Source organism: Protomyctophum parallelum, assembly GCF_964188405.1.
Source record: "Protomyctophum parallelum genome assembly, chromosome: 1".
In the NCBI taxonomy this organism is placed as follows: Eukaryota; Metazoa; Chordata; class Actinopteri; order Myctophiformes; family Myctophidae; genus Protomyctophum; species Protomyctophum parallelum.
Window position 1 is genome coordinate 34,038,943 of NC_139697.1, and position 17,891 is coordinate 34,056,833.

A 17,891-nucleotide genomic window follows, 5' to 3' on the forward strand; every position below is an offset into this window, starting at 1 on the left:
AAAAACGCCGGGACAACGCTCCACACGTCCCAAACTCTTCTCCCTTCTGGCTCCAAAACTGTGGAATGCACTTCCCATTGCAGTCAGAACTGCAGCATCACTCCCAATCTTCCGCCGTAGTCTGAAAACCCACCTTTTTAGACTCCATCATGGCCCATAGCACTTACCCTAACCCCTTAGATAGCATTTCTGTAGACTTAGATAGCATCTGATACAGACTTATAGCATGTTATGTAGACGGCACTATAATTGCATTGTATATAGTCATAGCACGCCATAGTACATATGTATAGCATAGTAGTATATATATATGGTTTATATGTATAGTCTCATAAAATAGATATTCCACTGTTACTTTCTTAGCTTACGCATGTTTTATGATAAATGCTTTTTTGTGATGTATTCCCATGCTTTTGTTCTTGCTTATTGTAAGTCGCTCTGGATTAAGAGCGTCTGCTAAATGCCTAAATTGTAAAATTGAGATGTAGTAGTGGAGTAGAAGTAATTGGAAATTGGAAATACTCAAGTAAAGTACAAATAATACATAATATACAATATATATATATGTGCATGTTACTTTACAGCACTGTCATTTTTCCTCACACAACAGTCATGGGACAGTAGACCTATAGTTAAACACTTTTGTCGACTGACAGATCGGCGACATTTGTTTGTTTGTTGTTCGCCTATAATGACATGCCCAAAATAGCAGTGTTGATTTTGTCGACTAATAATACTATGACAATTGAAAACTAAGCTATGATGACTAAATCTAAGACTAAATATATTGACAATTTTGTCAACAAATAAAAACTAGTTGTACAGTACATGCACTACTCTGAATGACGAAGAGAGTTCATCCATGCAAGTCTCATCACCGTGGGTGATGGGACTTTATTGGTTCATGGGCTGCGAAGAAGACAGATGCATGGTGGTCGCTGTGTGTTCCGTTGCTGGCTTTGGTTGTCAGAGTGAAGGGCTGATATGGCTGGCCCCTGACAATCTGTTCTGTGACCCCTCGGCTCACGCACGACACAGCACAAAGCAGCATGCACATGTACAGTATGTACCCCACACACACACACACACACACACACACACACACACACACACACACACACACACACACACACACACACCTGGACTTAGATAACAGGCTGCGGGAGAAACCCCGCCAAGTTATGGTGATTGGTCTGGCAGGCTCAGCAGACTCTGCTTGGAACATTCTCTCAACAATATAATACCTGCCAATTTGTCTTTTAAACAAGGAAACCCTGTTGTGAAATCTAAGCCGCAATAAAACATTCCATTTAGCAGAGTAAAAAATAGTTTACCTCTCTTTAATTGTATCTGAATAGAAAATAAAACCTCTACAAAAATGTCAAGAGATTCGTTTCTCTCTCTCTCTCTTTCATTTGTGTCTTTTCAGTTGTTTGTTACCGTTTGGCTTTGGGCCTCCACTGATTTAGCCATTTGCTTTATGAGAACCAACCATAGCTCACCTCTAACAAGACACTCTGCCTGCCGTAGATTAGCCTACTGTGTAATGTCATCATGGACGCACACACACACACACACACACACACACACACACACACACACACACACACACACACACAGTCTTTTAGCAATTGCACTCAACGAAAGCATTACCGACAGGAATCCCCGTGGGACGTGAAATATAGGCAGAAAGTATTTTCGACTATAGACCGACCGATGCCAGATTTATGGGTCCAATGCCACCAATTGCTAATGTTAATTTGGAAAAAACCCAGATCTAACAAGCTCAAAAACGTCAACATAATAGGCAGATATATTGACCAAACCGTAATAACTGTCTGTCTCTATTTTCCACCTTATATCAATTTCCCCTGCCGTTTTCCCTTATTGGCCCCCTGGGCAACAGAAGTTACAGAACCGAGAGCAGCCATTAAATCAAAGTTATTTCCCCTCCATTTTCTTCCTGAGGAGGCAAATCTCAGAATACGCTGGAGGACTCACCACTCCATACATGTATTATTCTGTTATTCCCCAAGGTCTGCCCTTTCAGTGATTCAGTGGTTGCACAATGACAGCATTTAGATAAGAAGAAACATTAGACTCTGTGATCTTCGCCATATATTGTTCCACCCACACAACATTGAATACCAAAATGCAATGATAACATCACATACAGACAAGCTTAACCACTCTCACCTCGTGTCCCTATTTTGGGCTAATGTCATTATAGTGTTGAAAATGTACAAAAGTAGCAAACAGCAAATGCATCGCATCGCAATGTGTTGCATTACGATGTCACATAGGCCTATCGTCTATTTTCCCTACATTTGCATCCCATTGTCAAACAACGAAGTATAAAATAAGGCATTAATGAATTTATGAAATAATATAAAAAGATGAAATATGGCGATACAAGGTTTTAGATGAATGCCTTTAATAAAACATGACCTATGTTTATTAAGTACTAGGACTGTTGTGGTAGAGTAGCATTGATTGTTGTTCTTACAACAGAGGCCATGCAGGCAACACAGATAAATAAGTGTTATTGGAGTGTATTTTAGAAAAAATCATAGGCCATTTTTAAATTACATACAGACATTTATTGTCCACAAACAATAAATACAAATAATACAAAAAATACTGTTGTTCTACAAATAGTATACATTAAATACTGTTTTTACAAACACAACAATTTCTTCCCAAGATTTTAACAGCACTTTTCTTTCAGCAGTACCGCATTCAGTCTATTGAGACTAGTGTTGACACATGTTAATTGAGTTAGAATAACGCGTACATACAGTCGCCACCTTTTGCATTCTCACAACAAAAAATCACAAGGTCGAAGACTACTTTCATAATCAACATGTCCATTCTGATCTCTCTCTCTCTCTCAGCCTCTTGCAACCTTTCCAGTGTTCTCTCATATTGTCACTGTTAACGTTAAACATATGTCTGAAACCATTTATTTTCAGGAAATGGAAAAATTATTTTGAGTTCCAAATCCAATGGTGTCTCTTTTTAATACTTTTCATTCATACATTCTTTCTTTTATAAAAGCCACTGACAGATGTCATATCTACTGTATAAGCTTCACGGCTTGTAGTATTTCCGCTACTTTCTTTGCGACACAGTTGTACAACAAAAGAGGGCATTTGAAAACAACATTAAAAGTTGGTGCTGGAGATACAAGGTTTCTTCCTAACAGCTGATATTCAACCTTTATAATGCATCAGTCGTTTACAGCAGTGGTTCCCAACATGGGGTCCGGGGACCCCCAGGGGTCCTTGAGGGAGTTACAGGGGGTCCCCAGCTAAATGATAGTTATAACCAAATGGATCTGCAACTCTGAGAGTGTACAAATGGAACCAAACGGACCCGTTTGTACACTCTCAGAGTTGAATTATCTTTGATTTTCCAATATAAATTGGGGGTCCCAGAGATATATGCCATTAAATGCGGGTCTGTAGACTAATATGCATGTGAAACTGGGGGTCCTTGAAATTAAACGGGTTGAGAATCACTGCTAGAGCCGTAAAAATCTTCTCTTATGGGGCACATCTTTTCAAAAGGGGGTCCGTGGGCTAATTAGTGTCAATTGGGGGGTTCTTGACATGAAAAGGTTTGTGAACTACTGGTTTGTCTCCCCTTCTCATCCCCGTTTCCATGATGAGCCCTAACTCTAACTAGCATCAATGGATGGGGAAAGGCAAGTCCTCCCATGACTGCATATAGGTTTAAGCCCTTTCTACATTCAGAACTTAACTTAACTAAACTTTGTAATAATGATTTGCTGCACATCTTGCATGTCATTTAAACTGTCCAAATCACACAAACATACTGTACTTGATAAAAAAAATAAAGCATTGTGATTGTGTGTGTGTGTGTGTGTGTGTGTGTGTGTGTGTCATGCGCATGTTGCACATGACCAACACCATTCCCTTGGGGACCTGAATGGGTCCCAGAATCCAGTACATTCCACAGTCCAGAGCAAAGTGAGGGGAGAGAGGGAGAGAGAGAGAGAGAGAGAGAGCTTGAGCTCCAAGGGCCTACAGTATATAATCCTCAGGGGAACATGCTTAAAGAGACTATTTTAGCCTCTTAGGTCCTTGCCCCCCCCCCCCCCCCCCCCTGATTTTCCACTGTTACGTTTCGCTTTATAAAACATTCCATGCAATCTAGAGGAATTGTATTACCATGGTATCCTCTCTCATAGTCTCTGAGTTATATTTCCTTTGAACAGCATCTGATCCATCTATCTGTTAAAGCACCATGTGGACATCCCTCCCTCAGAAGCATTCTCTTCACAGTGCAATGGCTGTTTGTCTTCATTTGAGCTCTCATCACGCACTAGTCAAGTGTCCTACGCTCGACAGTGTTCTGACACGGCAGACTGCGCAGCTAGACACATCTCCCTCCGTCATCATAATCCCATCTGTTCCTGTCATACATAATGCTTCTGCTTTGAGTGTCCTTTATGGGCGCCCTTACTATGTTTCCCGTTGGTCTGACTATGTTTCCCATTGTGTTTCTTATGGTGGTTCCTGGGGGAATGTCCAGACCCCATGCCCCCCATGCAGGACAGGTAGCTGGGCAGCAGGTCGTTGGCCGCCTCCCCAGAAGAACCCCATGTCCTCTCGGCATCCACGTCCACATAGCTCTCTGCACGGTGCTGGGGGTAGCCTGCGCCTTCACCCTCCGTGGGCAAGTGGAGATGGCTCCTCTCTTGGAAAGATGGCGCCGTCGCCTCCTCCTCCACCTGCAGCCCAGACGCCTCCGGCTGCCCGGACACCCATTTGACCCGAGGTCGGACGGCCCGACCCGGGCCGCGGTAGCGCTTCTCCAGCCGCTGGGAGATGGCCAGCTGGAGGAGGTGCAGGAGCTCGACGAGGTTGAGCAGCAGGGAGACGGCGGCGATGACCTGCGTGTAAACAGTGAAGATGGTCTTTTCGGTGGGCCGAGAGACGAAGCAGTCCACCGTGTGCGGGCAGGGGTCCCCGACGCACTCGAACCTGGCCTCGACGGAGAAGCCGCCATAGAGGAGCCACAGCCCCGCGATGAAGCCGGACTCCAGGAGGACCTTGACGAGGATGCTGAGCGCGTACGCGCACAGCAGCCTTCCCTTCAGTTTGGGAGTCTCGGAAATGTCCCTCTGCACGGACGTCCCGCCTTTGACCCCGTCATCCTCGTTCACTCTCTCCGCGTCTTTCGGGATCGACCTCCTCGTGCCCGTGCCACCATTGTCCCCTCCGTCCTCCCTGGCCTCATCCTGGCCCCCTTCTTCCTCCTCCTCTTCCCTCGTGTCCACCGTCGCCCGCCTCACGGCCACGTATCCGAAGTAGAAGATGGTGGGCGTGGAGACGAAGATGACCTGGAGCAGTGTTGATTTTGACAGCAAATTGTGATTTTAGTTTTTGTAGTCATAGTCTTTTGAATAGTTTTCATTTACGGTAGTTTTAGTCACATTTCAGTCACCTGGAATGTTTTAGTTTTAGTCTAGTTTTAGTCGACTAAATCTACAGTTGATTTAGTCGACTAAAAGGTATTTTGGTGGGCCTTGATGGAGTCATAATGGCTGATTTTACACTTGCTGAAAATAGCCGATCTACAAGCTAACATTGTGAGCTTGTAGATCTATTTTCAGCATGCAACCAAACATAAATTGACTTGTCTTTTAGTTCTACTGGATCTCTTCTCCATCTAGTTTGTATTTGCACGCAATACTGTCAATATATTTAGTCATATAGTTTTTTTGTCATCATGGCTTAGTGGCTTTTATTTAGCTTCTATTGAGTTTTCCTCCATGTAAAAAGGTAGTCGACGAACATTTTCTCGTCACGGCGTTAGTCGACGAAATCAATCAACCACCGACCTGGAGGACGAAGTAGCGGAAGTGGGAGATGGGGAAGGCGCGGTCGTAGCACACGGCCGTGCAGCCGGGCTGCCGCGTGTTGCACACGAAGTCTGCCTGCTCGTCGTCCCAGGCCGACTCGGCGGCCGTGCCCAGCACCAGCATGCGGAACAGGAAGAGCACGGTGAGCCAGACGCGGCCCACGCCCGTCGAGTACTCCTGGCCCTCCTCCAGCAGGTGCTCGAGGAAGGACCAGTCAGCCCTGGACATCCTCTGGTCCTGAGATATAGCATGAGATTGCAGAAAGCATGGGGAGAGAGAGAGAGAACAATGGAGAATTGATGCTAAGTTGCACTGCACACTGAACAGCACTCGCTATATAGCATTGATTACTATTTTTTAAATGTTCTTTTCCATTTACAGCTTCTTTAATATCACATCCCTTAAACGTGCACGCACGCACACAAATGCACACGCACACATACACAAATGTGCACTCCAAGAAATGGCCATTTAAAGACTGTAAGTACAGTGTAAACTGTACAATGCTCATTATACGTAACTAATCGGTTACAGAAGCAAACAGACTTGAAAATAACATATAAACCATTCAGTCGGCGTAAATGTTTTTTCCTCTATAAGACTGTTTTACTGACACATAATTAACACTTTGACGTATACACAATGGATGACATAAGTTTCCATAAGCACCTTTGCGGTATAATGGTCTAACTTTTTTATTTTATTTGAGTGAATGTGTAGCTGCCGTGTGTGATTAGCAGCAAGCCCTTATTATTTATTCCATGAGCTCATGCTGAGACCTTACACATTATCACGGTGGGTTTCAGGCACCACATCCCAAAATCTTAATAGAACAAGAATTGCGAGTGCTATGGAAGTGCCACTCACAGAGACGGCGGCGCACAATTAAAAGTAATTGCACCAGAGTTGGCTATAGCAGGATCTGTTAGACAACAGCCAGCTAAACCAGAGGTTCCCAAAGTGGGGTCCGGGGTTCCCTAGCGGTCCTTGAGGGAGTTCCAGGGGGTCCCCAGCTAAATGATAGTTAAGAACCAAATGGACCCTTGATTTTACAATATATATTGGGGTCCCAGAGATAGAAATTCCATTAAATGGGAGACCGTAGCCTAATTCAGGTCAAACCTGGAGTCCTTGAAATGAAAATGGTTGAGAATCACTGCTAGAGCTGTAAAAAAAGATTATTATTCTCTCATTTTCAAATGGGGGGTCCGCAGGCTAATGAGTATCATTTTGGGGGTCCTTGACATGAAAAGGTTTGGGAACCACTGAGCTAAACAACCAAAACTTCAAACACTACAACACAATTTATAGTCAGAGTGAGAGAAAAGGATCAATATATTATTATTTTTTTCATACTGTTTGTGGGTGTTGAATCCCACTTCCCCACTACTATCAGAGGAATCATATTGACCCAAAGAAGCCGTCTTTCTGATCTATAACAGCGTTCTCAACCTTTTCAGGGGTAGAGCAGCCAGACGGGAACCGTGAGGTTACCAGTTCGATCCCGGGCTTCCCCAGAGTTAAGGTCGAAGTGTCCTTCAGCAAGGCCTGGACCTCCTAATTGCTCCTGATATGCAGGTTGGTGCCTTGCATGGTTTCCTCTGCCGTGTGTGTGTGTAAATGGGTGAATGTAATGCACAATCTATGTGAAGCGCTTTGGATAAAAGCGCTATATAAATGCTATATATTTTGATAGTAATCATTGTTTATTAGCACAAGTGTCCCTGTCCCTCTTTAATAAACAAAGGCTAAATATAAAATACATTTTCAGGTGGGTTGCCAATGTCATCCAATAGTAGAGTAGCCTACCCATTTATCAGCTTCAGTTTTGTAGTGTTTCAGTTCCAATTGTGTTATTTTGAAGGGACAGACAGTAGGCTGACAGGAAACGGGAGAGAGATGGGGGAAGACATGCAGTAAAGGCCGTGTCGGGTCCGGGAGTCGAACCCGCGGCACACTGCGACTGGATTACCAGTCCGGTGCCCAGACCGTTACGCTACGGCCTGGGCCCAATTGTGTTATTTGTGTGTGTTTATGTTTATGTTTATTTATTTGATCACATTGCTCATTGCACAATTGTACAACTTGTAGATGCATCGTTTACAGTGTGTTAGCACCACTTGTCCATAGGAGACTTTTCTGAAAATACAAAGTTAAAAGAACACCCAATCTATAAATAAGAAGTACATTCAAGTGAAATTACTTCCAATTCCACTTGTTTATTCGGTATCCTATATTCTCTCTCTCATTAATTCAAAGAGAGTTGAATATGAAATGATTTTCTAAAGGTGTTAGTAATGTTATAATGTCATTGATATTGGGACTATTTCCTCAGAAGTTCTGGCCTGATCATTGATGATGCATAACAGGATCCCTCCCCAGGAAGTGTTGTACAGCCGCAGGTCTTATTCCATTTGTCATGTAGTCACAATGTACAGTAGGCTGCGCGCGCACACACACAAACACACACACACACACACACACACACACACACACACGTCACACGTACACGTCACACACACACAGACACAGACACAGACACAGACACACACACACACACACACACACACACACACACACACACACACACACACACGTGCATAAACATCCTGTGTTGGGGGTTACTGTATGTTTGAACTATTTATGTCAAGTCTGTTATTTCATCCCCTCTGAGAACTTGAAGCATCATAGAATGGCCTATGACAACCAGACTGCTGACAACAAACACCTTTAGAACAAGTGAGAGTTGACTATACAGTAGGCCTACTGTCATGAATGAAGGTGGTTCTCCAGAAGAGACAACGCTTTGATCATTAGGGATAGGCTAACAAAGTCACAGTTGAATCTAATAGTATAGCCTATTCTTCACAATGTAGTTCTCAGTGCTCTCTTCAATCATCACATTCAAAACAGACGGTCAGACATAATGAATGACGACTAGCTATAGAACAGAAGCTTCACCCAGAACTATATAGGCCTAATGTTGAATCTATAAATGTTCTTATGAGTCTCATGCCATAGGTTTTTAACCAGTGGTCCGGCCGGTGGTCCTTGAGGGGGGTCCGGGGTTCCACAGCTAAATGATGGAGCGTTGACCAAAAGGACCCTTATAGACCTTAGAGTGTACGTTTCATTTGACACTCTCAAGAGTTCAATTATCTTTCAACATCTGCAAAACTTCATTTACAAGACTTGTTATTTTGATAAACGTTTGCCGGATATCTTTCCTAGCTGCACCAGTGCCACATCAAGAATTGTGGACAAAATTGTATCCAACGATAATAAATATTAAAAGTATTTAGCTTGGGTCTGAGAGGCTAATTAAATGTCATCAAATGGTGGTCCGTGGCTCAGAATAAATAATGGACATTGAAATGGAAAAGGTTGTAAACCACAGTTCTAGGCTATATTAAACATGAAGACATAGAGGCACAGAATATGAGTTATGATAATTATTATTTCGTTAATTGGGTGGACATACCTGTCTGTCGTAAAGTCGGGGTTGTCTCCTTGTTGAATGTGTCTCAGTGCTCTACAGAGCTCCGTGCGTGGTGGTCTTCTGCTTGTATCCAACTGTTTGCCCTTTAAATTAAGCAGCGCGCAAACGGAAAAATCGGGGAGAACTTTCCCATGGCTTTATTGGCCCTCCCTCAGGAACCGATCCAGCAGGAAACGGGGGGTGATCTCAAAATAGTCACACTCATTCACCTCCCGAGTTTCGTTATTAAGCTTCGGTGGTAGAGCTAGCTGGGAGCGACGCACTTTTCAGAAGTAATTTATTTCCCGGAAAATAGCTCATGAATTGCAGTTATAGCCTAATCAATTGTGTTCCAATCCAGGACACTGTAAAGTGGAAATTAGACAAACTCTTTGTGAAAGATAGCTCTGACCAGTTGAACTGTCCCAAGTGTCTACAGTGCTGTGTTTTATAAAAAATTTAGTAGGTATATATAATAGCTAAAGTAATCAACTTACACAGTCCCATGTAATTTCCCATTACACCACGCAGTGGCGCCAGACTCCTTATTTTGGGGAAGTGCATGAGGACAGGAAAGTCAATTAGTCTTAATTATTAAACACAAAACCAGCACATGCTCATCTATTAGGCTTAATAGGCTACCGCCATAAAAGTGGAAAAGTGAAGGAAAATGTAGGCTTACTACACTAAACTAATAAGTTAGGGTTGTAGAAATAACTATAACATTTACAATAACCTATTATTATACATCTCATGTAGCCTAAATCCATGGTGGAAAAAGTAGGCTACTCAAATGTTTAATTTAAGTAAAAGTAGGCTATAAATACTGCAGTGTTCAAAATGTAGGCTACTCAAGTAAAAGTACAAAAGTATTGGCATCAAAATGTACTTAATGTAAAAGTACTCATAGCAGAATGTCCGATTTCACAAGTTCAAAATGTGTACAAAACATTTTGAAAATAGCAGATCTACAAGCTTGTCCCAACGCATTGTGAGCTTGTAGATCTGCTATTTGCAAATGGCCGAAATATATAGGGTTGACGTGGTTAATGTATGTTTTCTAAACAAAATTTAAATCTCCAAAGTAACTATAGTAACTAGCACAAACTTTGGCTCCGAGATGTAGTGGAGTAGATGAAAAGTATGAAACTGGAAATACTCAAGTAAAGTACAAATACCTCAAAATTGTACTAATGTACAGTACTTAAGTAAATGTACTTAGTTACTTTACACCACCTAAATCTCATCTATCTAGTTCTAGTACATCTCATTAAGTAAGGGTCAGTAAGCTGGTTTGGTTAGGGTCTGTTTTATGCAAGGCCAGCAAGATTCCGGAACAGTCAGGAACTGTAGATAGTTGATAGATCTATTGCATTGGTCATGACTCATGAGAGAGAGAGAGAGAGAGAGAGAGAGAGAGAGAGAGAGAGAGAGAGAGAGAGAGAGAGAGAGAGAGATGTGTGTATGCCAATAAGAATATTCATAACATATACTTCATCACCTCCCGTTTAGACTACTGCAACTCTCTATATCTGGGGCTGTCCACCATCTCTTATCTACAGATGGTTAAAAATGCCACTGCTAGACTCATTACTGGAACAAAGAAACAAGAAGAACAACAAAGAAACAACATATCACCTCTGCACTGGCACAACTGCACATGGTTACTTTGCTCTAGTTGTGTTCAAAGCTTCCGAATCTTCCGGATCTCATAACAGTGTCCGATGCCACTAGGTCACTTATATCTTCCACTCAAAAACTCCTTGCCGTTCCCCCTACAAACCTCAAAACCAAAGGTGATCGGGCTTTCTCTGTAGCTGCATTATCCAATGACCTCCCAACTCCCATTCCGGATCAAGGTAAGCCCCACCCTTGAGATATTTAAATATAAACTGAAAACCCACCTTTTTAATTCTGGCTTTTACCACAGTTTGAGGTTATTGTATGTTGTTGTTCACTTGTTGTGATTTTATTAATGCGTTTATGCATTCCATTCCATGGTACTGTACTTGGGAGACGACAATACAACAGCACAAATGAGCACACTTTAACAGTAATTAAATCTCTCTCTCTCTCTCTCTCTCTCAAGCAACAGCAGCACTGTCTCTCTCTCTCTGTTTCTGGCGCCCCTACTGGCCCCTACTGGTACTCATACTGGTGAACGTCACATACATGTCACGGACATTGCTGGTTGTAGGAGTGGTTGCACCACTCAAAAACTGTTAACAGTGAGTGGACGACACCATAAAGCATTACACTTGTTTACAATAGGGCCCACCATTTTCAATTCATCAAAACATTTAGAGACGTACGGATATAAAGTAAGCCTTGCCGAGCCATGAGGCCCATAGGGCAGGAGCCTATCTCCTGTTTCTGTAGCGTGAGGCAGCGTGATGTACAAGTACAACCCCTGGACATCACGCTAGTATGTCGCAGGGACAATCCAATCCAACCCTTGATGCCGAGTGTCAAGCAGGGAGGCACTGTACTGGGTCCCATTTTTAGAGTCTTTGGTATGACCCGGCCGGGGATCGAACCCCGACCTCCCAGTCTCAGGGCGGACACTCTAACCACAAGGCCACTGAGCGTACGAACGTACGAATATACACAACTATATAGTCAGAAAGAAATCATCATAGGAGGTAAAAAGGGAAAAGAAACATATACAGTGAGGGGAAACAGGGGTGGGTGGGGGATTCAGATTTTACAGGGCCAGTTTCGAATTGCAGCCGTCCGTAGGTGCCCTTTGAGAGCAGTTTTGAAGGAGTCAAGGGATTCGCATGTCTTAATGACTTTTGGTAGGGCGTTCCATATTTTGGTTGCAATTAATTATTAATCCCTTGTTTGTGCCGAATCTGGGTTGCACATGGTTTGTTGAACTCCCTCTGGTGTTGTGGGTGTGGACTTCGTTGACATTAAGGAAGTATTTAGACAGGTACATGGGTATCTTGGTGGTGTAGCGAATCTTGTGGACCAGACCCATTGCAAGGTGCTGTACTCTGTCGTCAACCCTAAGCCATTCCAGCCTGTCAAAGTGGGCAGGGGTGAGGTAGGTTCGGGGAGTGAGGCCAAGTAGTAGCCTGACCAGTTTGTTTTGGGAAGTCTGGAGCCTTGTTTTAAGGGCCTTAAGATGTGCTGTGGTACCAGGAGGTGCAAGCGTAGTCGAAGAAACCTTGTACGAGGGCTCCTAAGGGGCTCCTAAACACCAATTAAAGAGAGAGTCCCGTTAAGCAAGGCCTCTTGTTCACAAGTCGTGTCCACAGTAAGTGTTTTTACCAGCTGCTATGCAATAGCAAGCTGAGTCTATATAATCGATGTGCAAGCTAGTGCAGCTGGATTTCTGATTGGCAGCCTCGTCTCTAGGCAACCACACACGTCAACGTCGCACGACACGTGTGTGAGTGCCTGCATATTTCCGCGTGCTGTGTGTCTGAGTGCGCGTGAGTCTATCATTGATGTGCAAGATAGTCCTCTAGTCCAGAAACTGTGTGTGTGCGTGCGTGTATGTGTGCAGTGGCGGATTTAGCAATTGGGGTGCTCTAAGCAAATCGCTAGCAGGGGGCTCCTCCTGCGTGTGCATAGTGCATCATCATCATCATCATCAGTAGCATCATGACTGGTGCTATAGCAGCAGCCCGTACCAATAGCAGCAGTCTCACTTGTAGTCGACCTATAGTTGCAGCCTCAGAACTAGCCCTGAAACATGACTGCCATGATGATTATCATGACAGTCATGCAGAAACTTAGCCCTGTTTTTGGCGCTCGCTGCATTTACAAGATTTCCATATATATAAACATTCAGATTTCAAATATAAAGTACTCACAATTTGTCCCACGGGTGTTAGTTAGTTGCAGCACCAGCGATTAGAATTGCTGCATAAAAAGCATTTTTAACCGAGCACCCCGGCTACTTTTTTCAAACGGGGTTCGTTTGGGAAATCCACAGTTGCACACCGGGAGCGCACTCGCCTATTAGTCTGTATTGGCAGGGTGGTCAGCGTACCTATATCGAACACACCGAGTGCCACCCTCCTCCCGACCGATAGGGGCGCGTAGTTGAAAGCCAATGGCAAAATAACAGCTCGGATAGAAATGCTTTTTATTAAACAACGCGGGATGCAGAAATTCTAATCGCTGGAGCTGCAACTAACTAACACCCGTGGGACAAATTGTGAGTACTTTATATTTGAAATCTGAATGTTTATATATACGGAAATTTAGTAAATGCAGCGAGCGCCAAAAACAGGATGCAGTTACTTCATGACTCTCGTATGAATACGAGAGTCATGAACCATGGCTACCTCAGAACCAACCTCACTGTCAGTGTCATTAGCCAACAAATCAGCTACATGAGCTGTCATTTTAGTTGGCATTAATTACCTAAACAATCATTTTTGCTTATCTGCGATTTTCCCGAAAAATTACTAGCCTATCTACAAACTCATTCCTCATCAGCAGCATATTTTTGTCTTTGTGACAAAATGTACCCTATATTTGCAAACAGTGCCGTTGACCACCATGGTCCACATAATGACCACAACCACATAACATTTGTGCAACAAGAGCCAATGCCAATATACTATATTAATATTAGAACTTTTTAAAGACAGAATGTCAAAATGCCATGTTTTCCAACTATGGGGTGAACAATTAGTAGGCCAGCCCCAGATTACCTAAGGGTTCTAGATGTCTGAGATTTAGCTGGGCCCAGAGCCACAAACAGATTTATAGACAAGTAACAACATTTTAAAATAAATTCTCTGGGATACTGGTAGCCAATGTAAGGATTTTAGGACTGGTGTAATATGGCAGCATGATTCTGAATCAGTTGGAGTTGACGAAGAACTTTGTTTGAAAGTCCTGTGAGCAGACCATTACAGTAATCCAGTCTACTGGAAACAAAAGCATGGATTTCTAGGTCTTGCTTGGACATAATTCCCCTGACTCTTGCAATATTTTTAAGGTGATAATAGGCAGGTGAAATTACAGTTTTGATATAACTGTTCAAATTTAAATCTGAGTCTAGGACAACACCAATATCTCTCACCTGACTCTTGGGTATAAGAGACCGCGATTCAAGGTGAGAGATTACACTCTTCCAAGTTCCTGTGCATTCACATCACCGTGAACCTCGCCTCTGATGAGCACACCACCCATGAGGTGGAAAATGCACAGAAACACCTCTTTCAGGTGTGAAGAAGTTCAGCATATGGTTCAGCAAGATCCTAGCCTTTTTCCACAGAGGCATAACTGAGAGCATGCTGACTGCACACAATAAAACACCCAATACAAGTTTTAAACACATGTTATGAACAACATAAAATAGTACTAATAGCAGCAATGCCCTGATATGACCAGAATAACATAATAATTATTCTAATAGTTTTAGTGAGCTGCAGAATTGATCCGTCTCACAGTATCAGGTAAGAAGCTGTTCCTCGACCTGGTGGTTCTGGACCTGCCCGATGGGAGGGGGCTATATCGGTGGTGAGCCTAATGATACGATACGGGGGGCCTTTTTCCTGGACTTGCTTGCTGCCTGCCTGCCTGCCTGCCTGTCTGTCTGCCTGCCTGCCTGTCTGTCTGCCTGTCTGTCTGTCTGCCTGCCTGCCTGTCTGTCTGCCTGCGGCAGAGCAGTTACCATATGGCACAGCTATTCCAGAAAGTGAGGATATACTCTCCACCACACACCTGTAGACGAAGGTGAAGGTGCTCTCCACCACACACCTCCTGTAGGTGGAAGAGAGGAAGTGCCAAGGCTAGCAAGGCCAGTGAGGCGAGTGGTACGGTACGGGGTCCTTTAACGTCCACAGTAATCTCCTTTCTTTCTTTACATAAATAGATGTAGAGGTTGTTTACTACACTAAGTCATTCAATCATTCTACCGCCTGCAGCATGCCTGTACACGGATTCATCGCTGTGAGCGATGACTCCCACCACCACTGCGTCGTCGCCTCTGTGAACCTCAACAACGTGACTGCTCGGTTGCTTCATGGCCGAGCACGATGGAGATTGTTTGGATGAACTGGCACACCCCGGTCCTATCACGCAGATACTGTATCCTGCTGAGTAATAGGCCAAGTTTCGCAAACAATGACCCTGAGGGGACATCTGAAATTGGAGACATGCATGCATGGCACACATTTTCCCAACGTTATAAAATCCTCCTCAGTCAGTATCCTGCCGCAGTCCACAAATATGGACTGAGGCAGGGGTGGGGCTCAAACGTTGTCCTTCCAAATGTGCACCGTTCTCTTCTTCTTTTTTTTACAGCCTGTGATGTGTTTTTATGCTTGATTTCAGACATTATAGCCTGAAAGTTCACAACCACAGCACATTCACACACATACTGTAACATACTGATGACAGGCTAGGGGTCAACCTTTTGATTACTAGACAGCCTCTCTATAGTCTCTACTCACTCACCTACAGCCAGCTAATATGTATAGGCCTGCTTTGCAGTTACTTATTTAATTTGAAATGAATTATAAGTGACGATTCTTAATGCTGCCTTGTAGGTCCACAGGTAGAGCTTGTTTTCCAAATGCATGCACAGATGCACTAAGCGATGGACGACTACATGTTGAAGTCCGGCCTTCTGCAGGTGTGTATAGGCTACTACAAAGTGGCGGAAAAAGTACTCAAATGTTGCAATGTAAATAAGTGAAGTAGAAGTCCCGGCGTATTCAAAATGTACTCAAGTAAAAGTACAAAAGTATCGGCATCAAATTGCACTTAAAGTACTAAAAGTAAAAGTCCTTGCAGAATGTCCCATTTCACAAGTTAAAAATGTGTATAAAATCTTTGATGCAACACATTGTGAGCTTTCAAATTCATTTTCAAATGGCTGAAATATATATTATATAGGGCTGAAGTGGTTCACGTATGTTTTCTAATCAAAATTAAGATCTCCAAAGTTGTAAAATAAATTGTAGTGGAGTAAAAGTACAAAGTTTGGCTCTGAGATGTAGTGGAGTAGAAGTAAAACTAAAGTACAAATACCTCAAAATTGTACCTAAGTAGAGTACTTGAGTAAATTAACTTAGTTACTTTACACCACTAGCGGTGACACGCTTTACATCCAACACATGCAGTGCATGTTCCTAATAAAATGTCTACCCACTTCAGTCCGTTGCTCTCCCCAGGTTGGCAGAGGTAGTGTAGAGCCTAAGAGCCCAGGATTAGTTACAAAGTTACTAAATCGTGGGATAGAAATGTAAACAAAAAAGAAAAATCTACCCAGACAATCATTTATAAGCAATTATGCTATTCCAAATGCCCATCATGTCATTGATATCCATAGACGTTGGATTGTATCTTGAGCCCTGTTTGTAACAAATTAGCATTTGGCTACTGAACATACATCCAAGTAAAATGAGAATATAAATCCGTATAACGGGAATTGTAGCAGTCGTGGAAAGCACATATAGGAGCACTATCACACATCATACCAGAAGTGTTCTTACACACCAGTCCAATCACCCAATGACTGGCTTCAGTGTCTTACTTTACGGCATCACATATTCATCAGCCGGGTAAGGCCGCAGGCAAGGAATCCATCTCTGCACAATCGTCTCTGATCAGTAATTTTAATCTCCTCGGTTGATGCGGAGACCAGACATGTATACAAGCCTATTAATGTGACGGTGAATCATTCTGACAGTTCGGCGCACTTCCCTTTTCGTTGGCCATTACATGCACAAATGAATGGCGATGAAGGAAGTGCGAATGGCTGACCAAGAATAATGGATCAGTCTCCATTTCCGATCAGATATGTGCAAACCCGCGCCCGTGTTCCAGATGAGCTTCCCCCGCGAGCGGAGTGAGATATTGATGAAACTAATTCACAGTCTCGCCTTCAATCAATTCCTCACTGTTTAACACATGCTGCTGTGTGTGACTCTCAATCAATACCAAACTTTAAGTATTAGCCTACAAAGGGGAAGGGGACAGACCAATGCACAAGTCCAGCATAGAAAATACAAAGGTGACAAGGTCATTTTTAAATGAACTTGTCAGGCTGGAAACATGCTCTCTCTGGCTAGGTCGCATACTGTATTTGGCGTGCACCAGAGCCAGTGTGTAGACTGTATACAAGGGTGCTGGTGCACATCCATCTGGCATGCAACGGTCCATTCCCATCCCTGAAAGGAGTGCTGGTGTGGTTTCACTGCTGGTTGGTTAGTGGAGATATCAGAGCCACATGCATGAGCTATGGGTTCCATAGCCTTGCACGTAGTTTGATGAAATATGCATGATGCAGTGACAGTGCTGTAGATCTGTTTAAGTGATGGATATACATACTGTACATGTGTGTGTGTGTGTGTGTGTGTGTGTGTGTGTGTGTGTGCGCGCGTGCGTGTGTGCAACAGGCCTCAGTGTGACAGCATGATGTTTTTCCTGTCAATGCCCTGTACAAGGTGATAGGTCATCTGTCTCTATTCTGTTCCATCGTTATTCAGTTATACAGTATGTACGGTACCTGTTCTGTTTCATATTCTTTTCTAATTGTATTCATTCATC

At 43.3% G+C, this 17,891-nt stretch overlaps 1 protein-coding gene across 1 annotated transcript; it reads right to left on the reverse strand.

Moving 5' to 3' along the window:
* Positions 1-4,138: 4,138 nt before the first annotated feature.
* gja4 (gap junction protein alpha 4) lies at positions 4,139-9,464 on the reverse strand. The gene is made up of 3 exons (XM_083763028.1): positions 9,372-9,464; positions 5,870-6,127; positions 4,139-5,368 (listed from the first exon to the last, which is right to left on the reverse strand). Exons 2-3 carry the CDS (start codon positions 6,116-6,118, stop codon positions 4,442-4,444), a joined length of 1,176 nt encoding a protein of 391 aa, XP_083619154.1. The 5' UTR covers positions 6,119-6,127; positions 9,372-9,464; the 3' UTR covers positions 4,139-4,441.
* Positions 9,465-17,891: the final 8,427 nt, after the last annotated feature.

Excerpts from the sequence above, each read along its gene's own strand:
- gja4 (XM_083763028.1), bottom strand. The coding sequence starts at position 6,118 with ATGTCCAGGGCTGACTGGTCCTTCCTCGAGCACCTGCTGGAGGAGGGC. Across the intron at positions 5,369-5,869 it reads TCCGCTACTTCGTCCTCCAG|GTCATCTTCGTCTCCACGCC; the intron begins GTCGGTGGTTGA and ends ACACTGCTCCAG.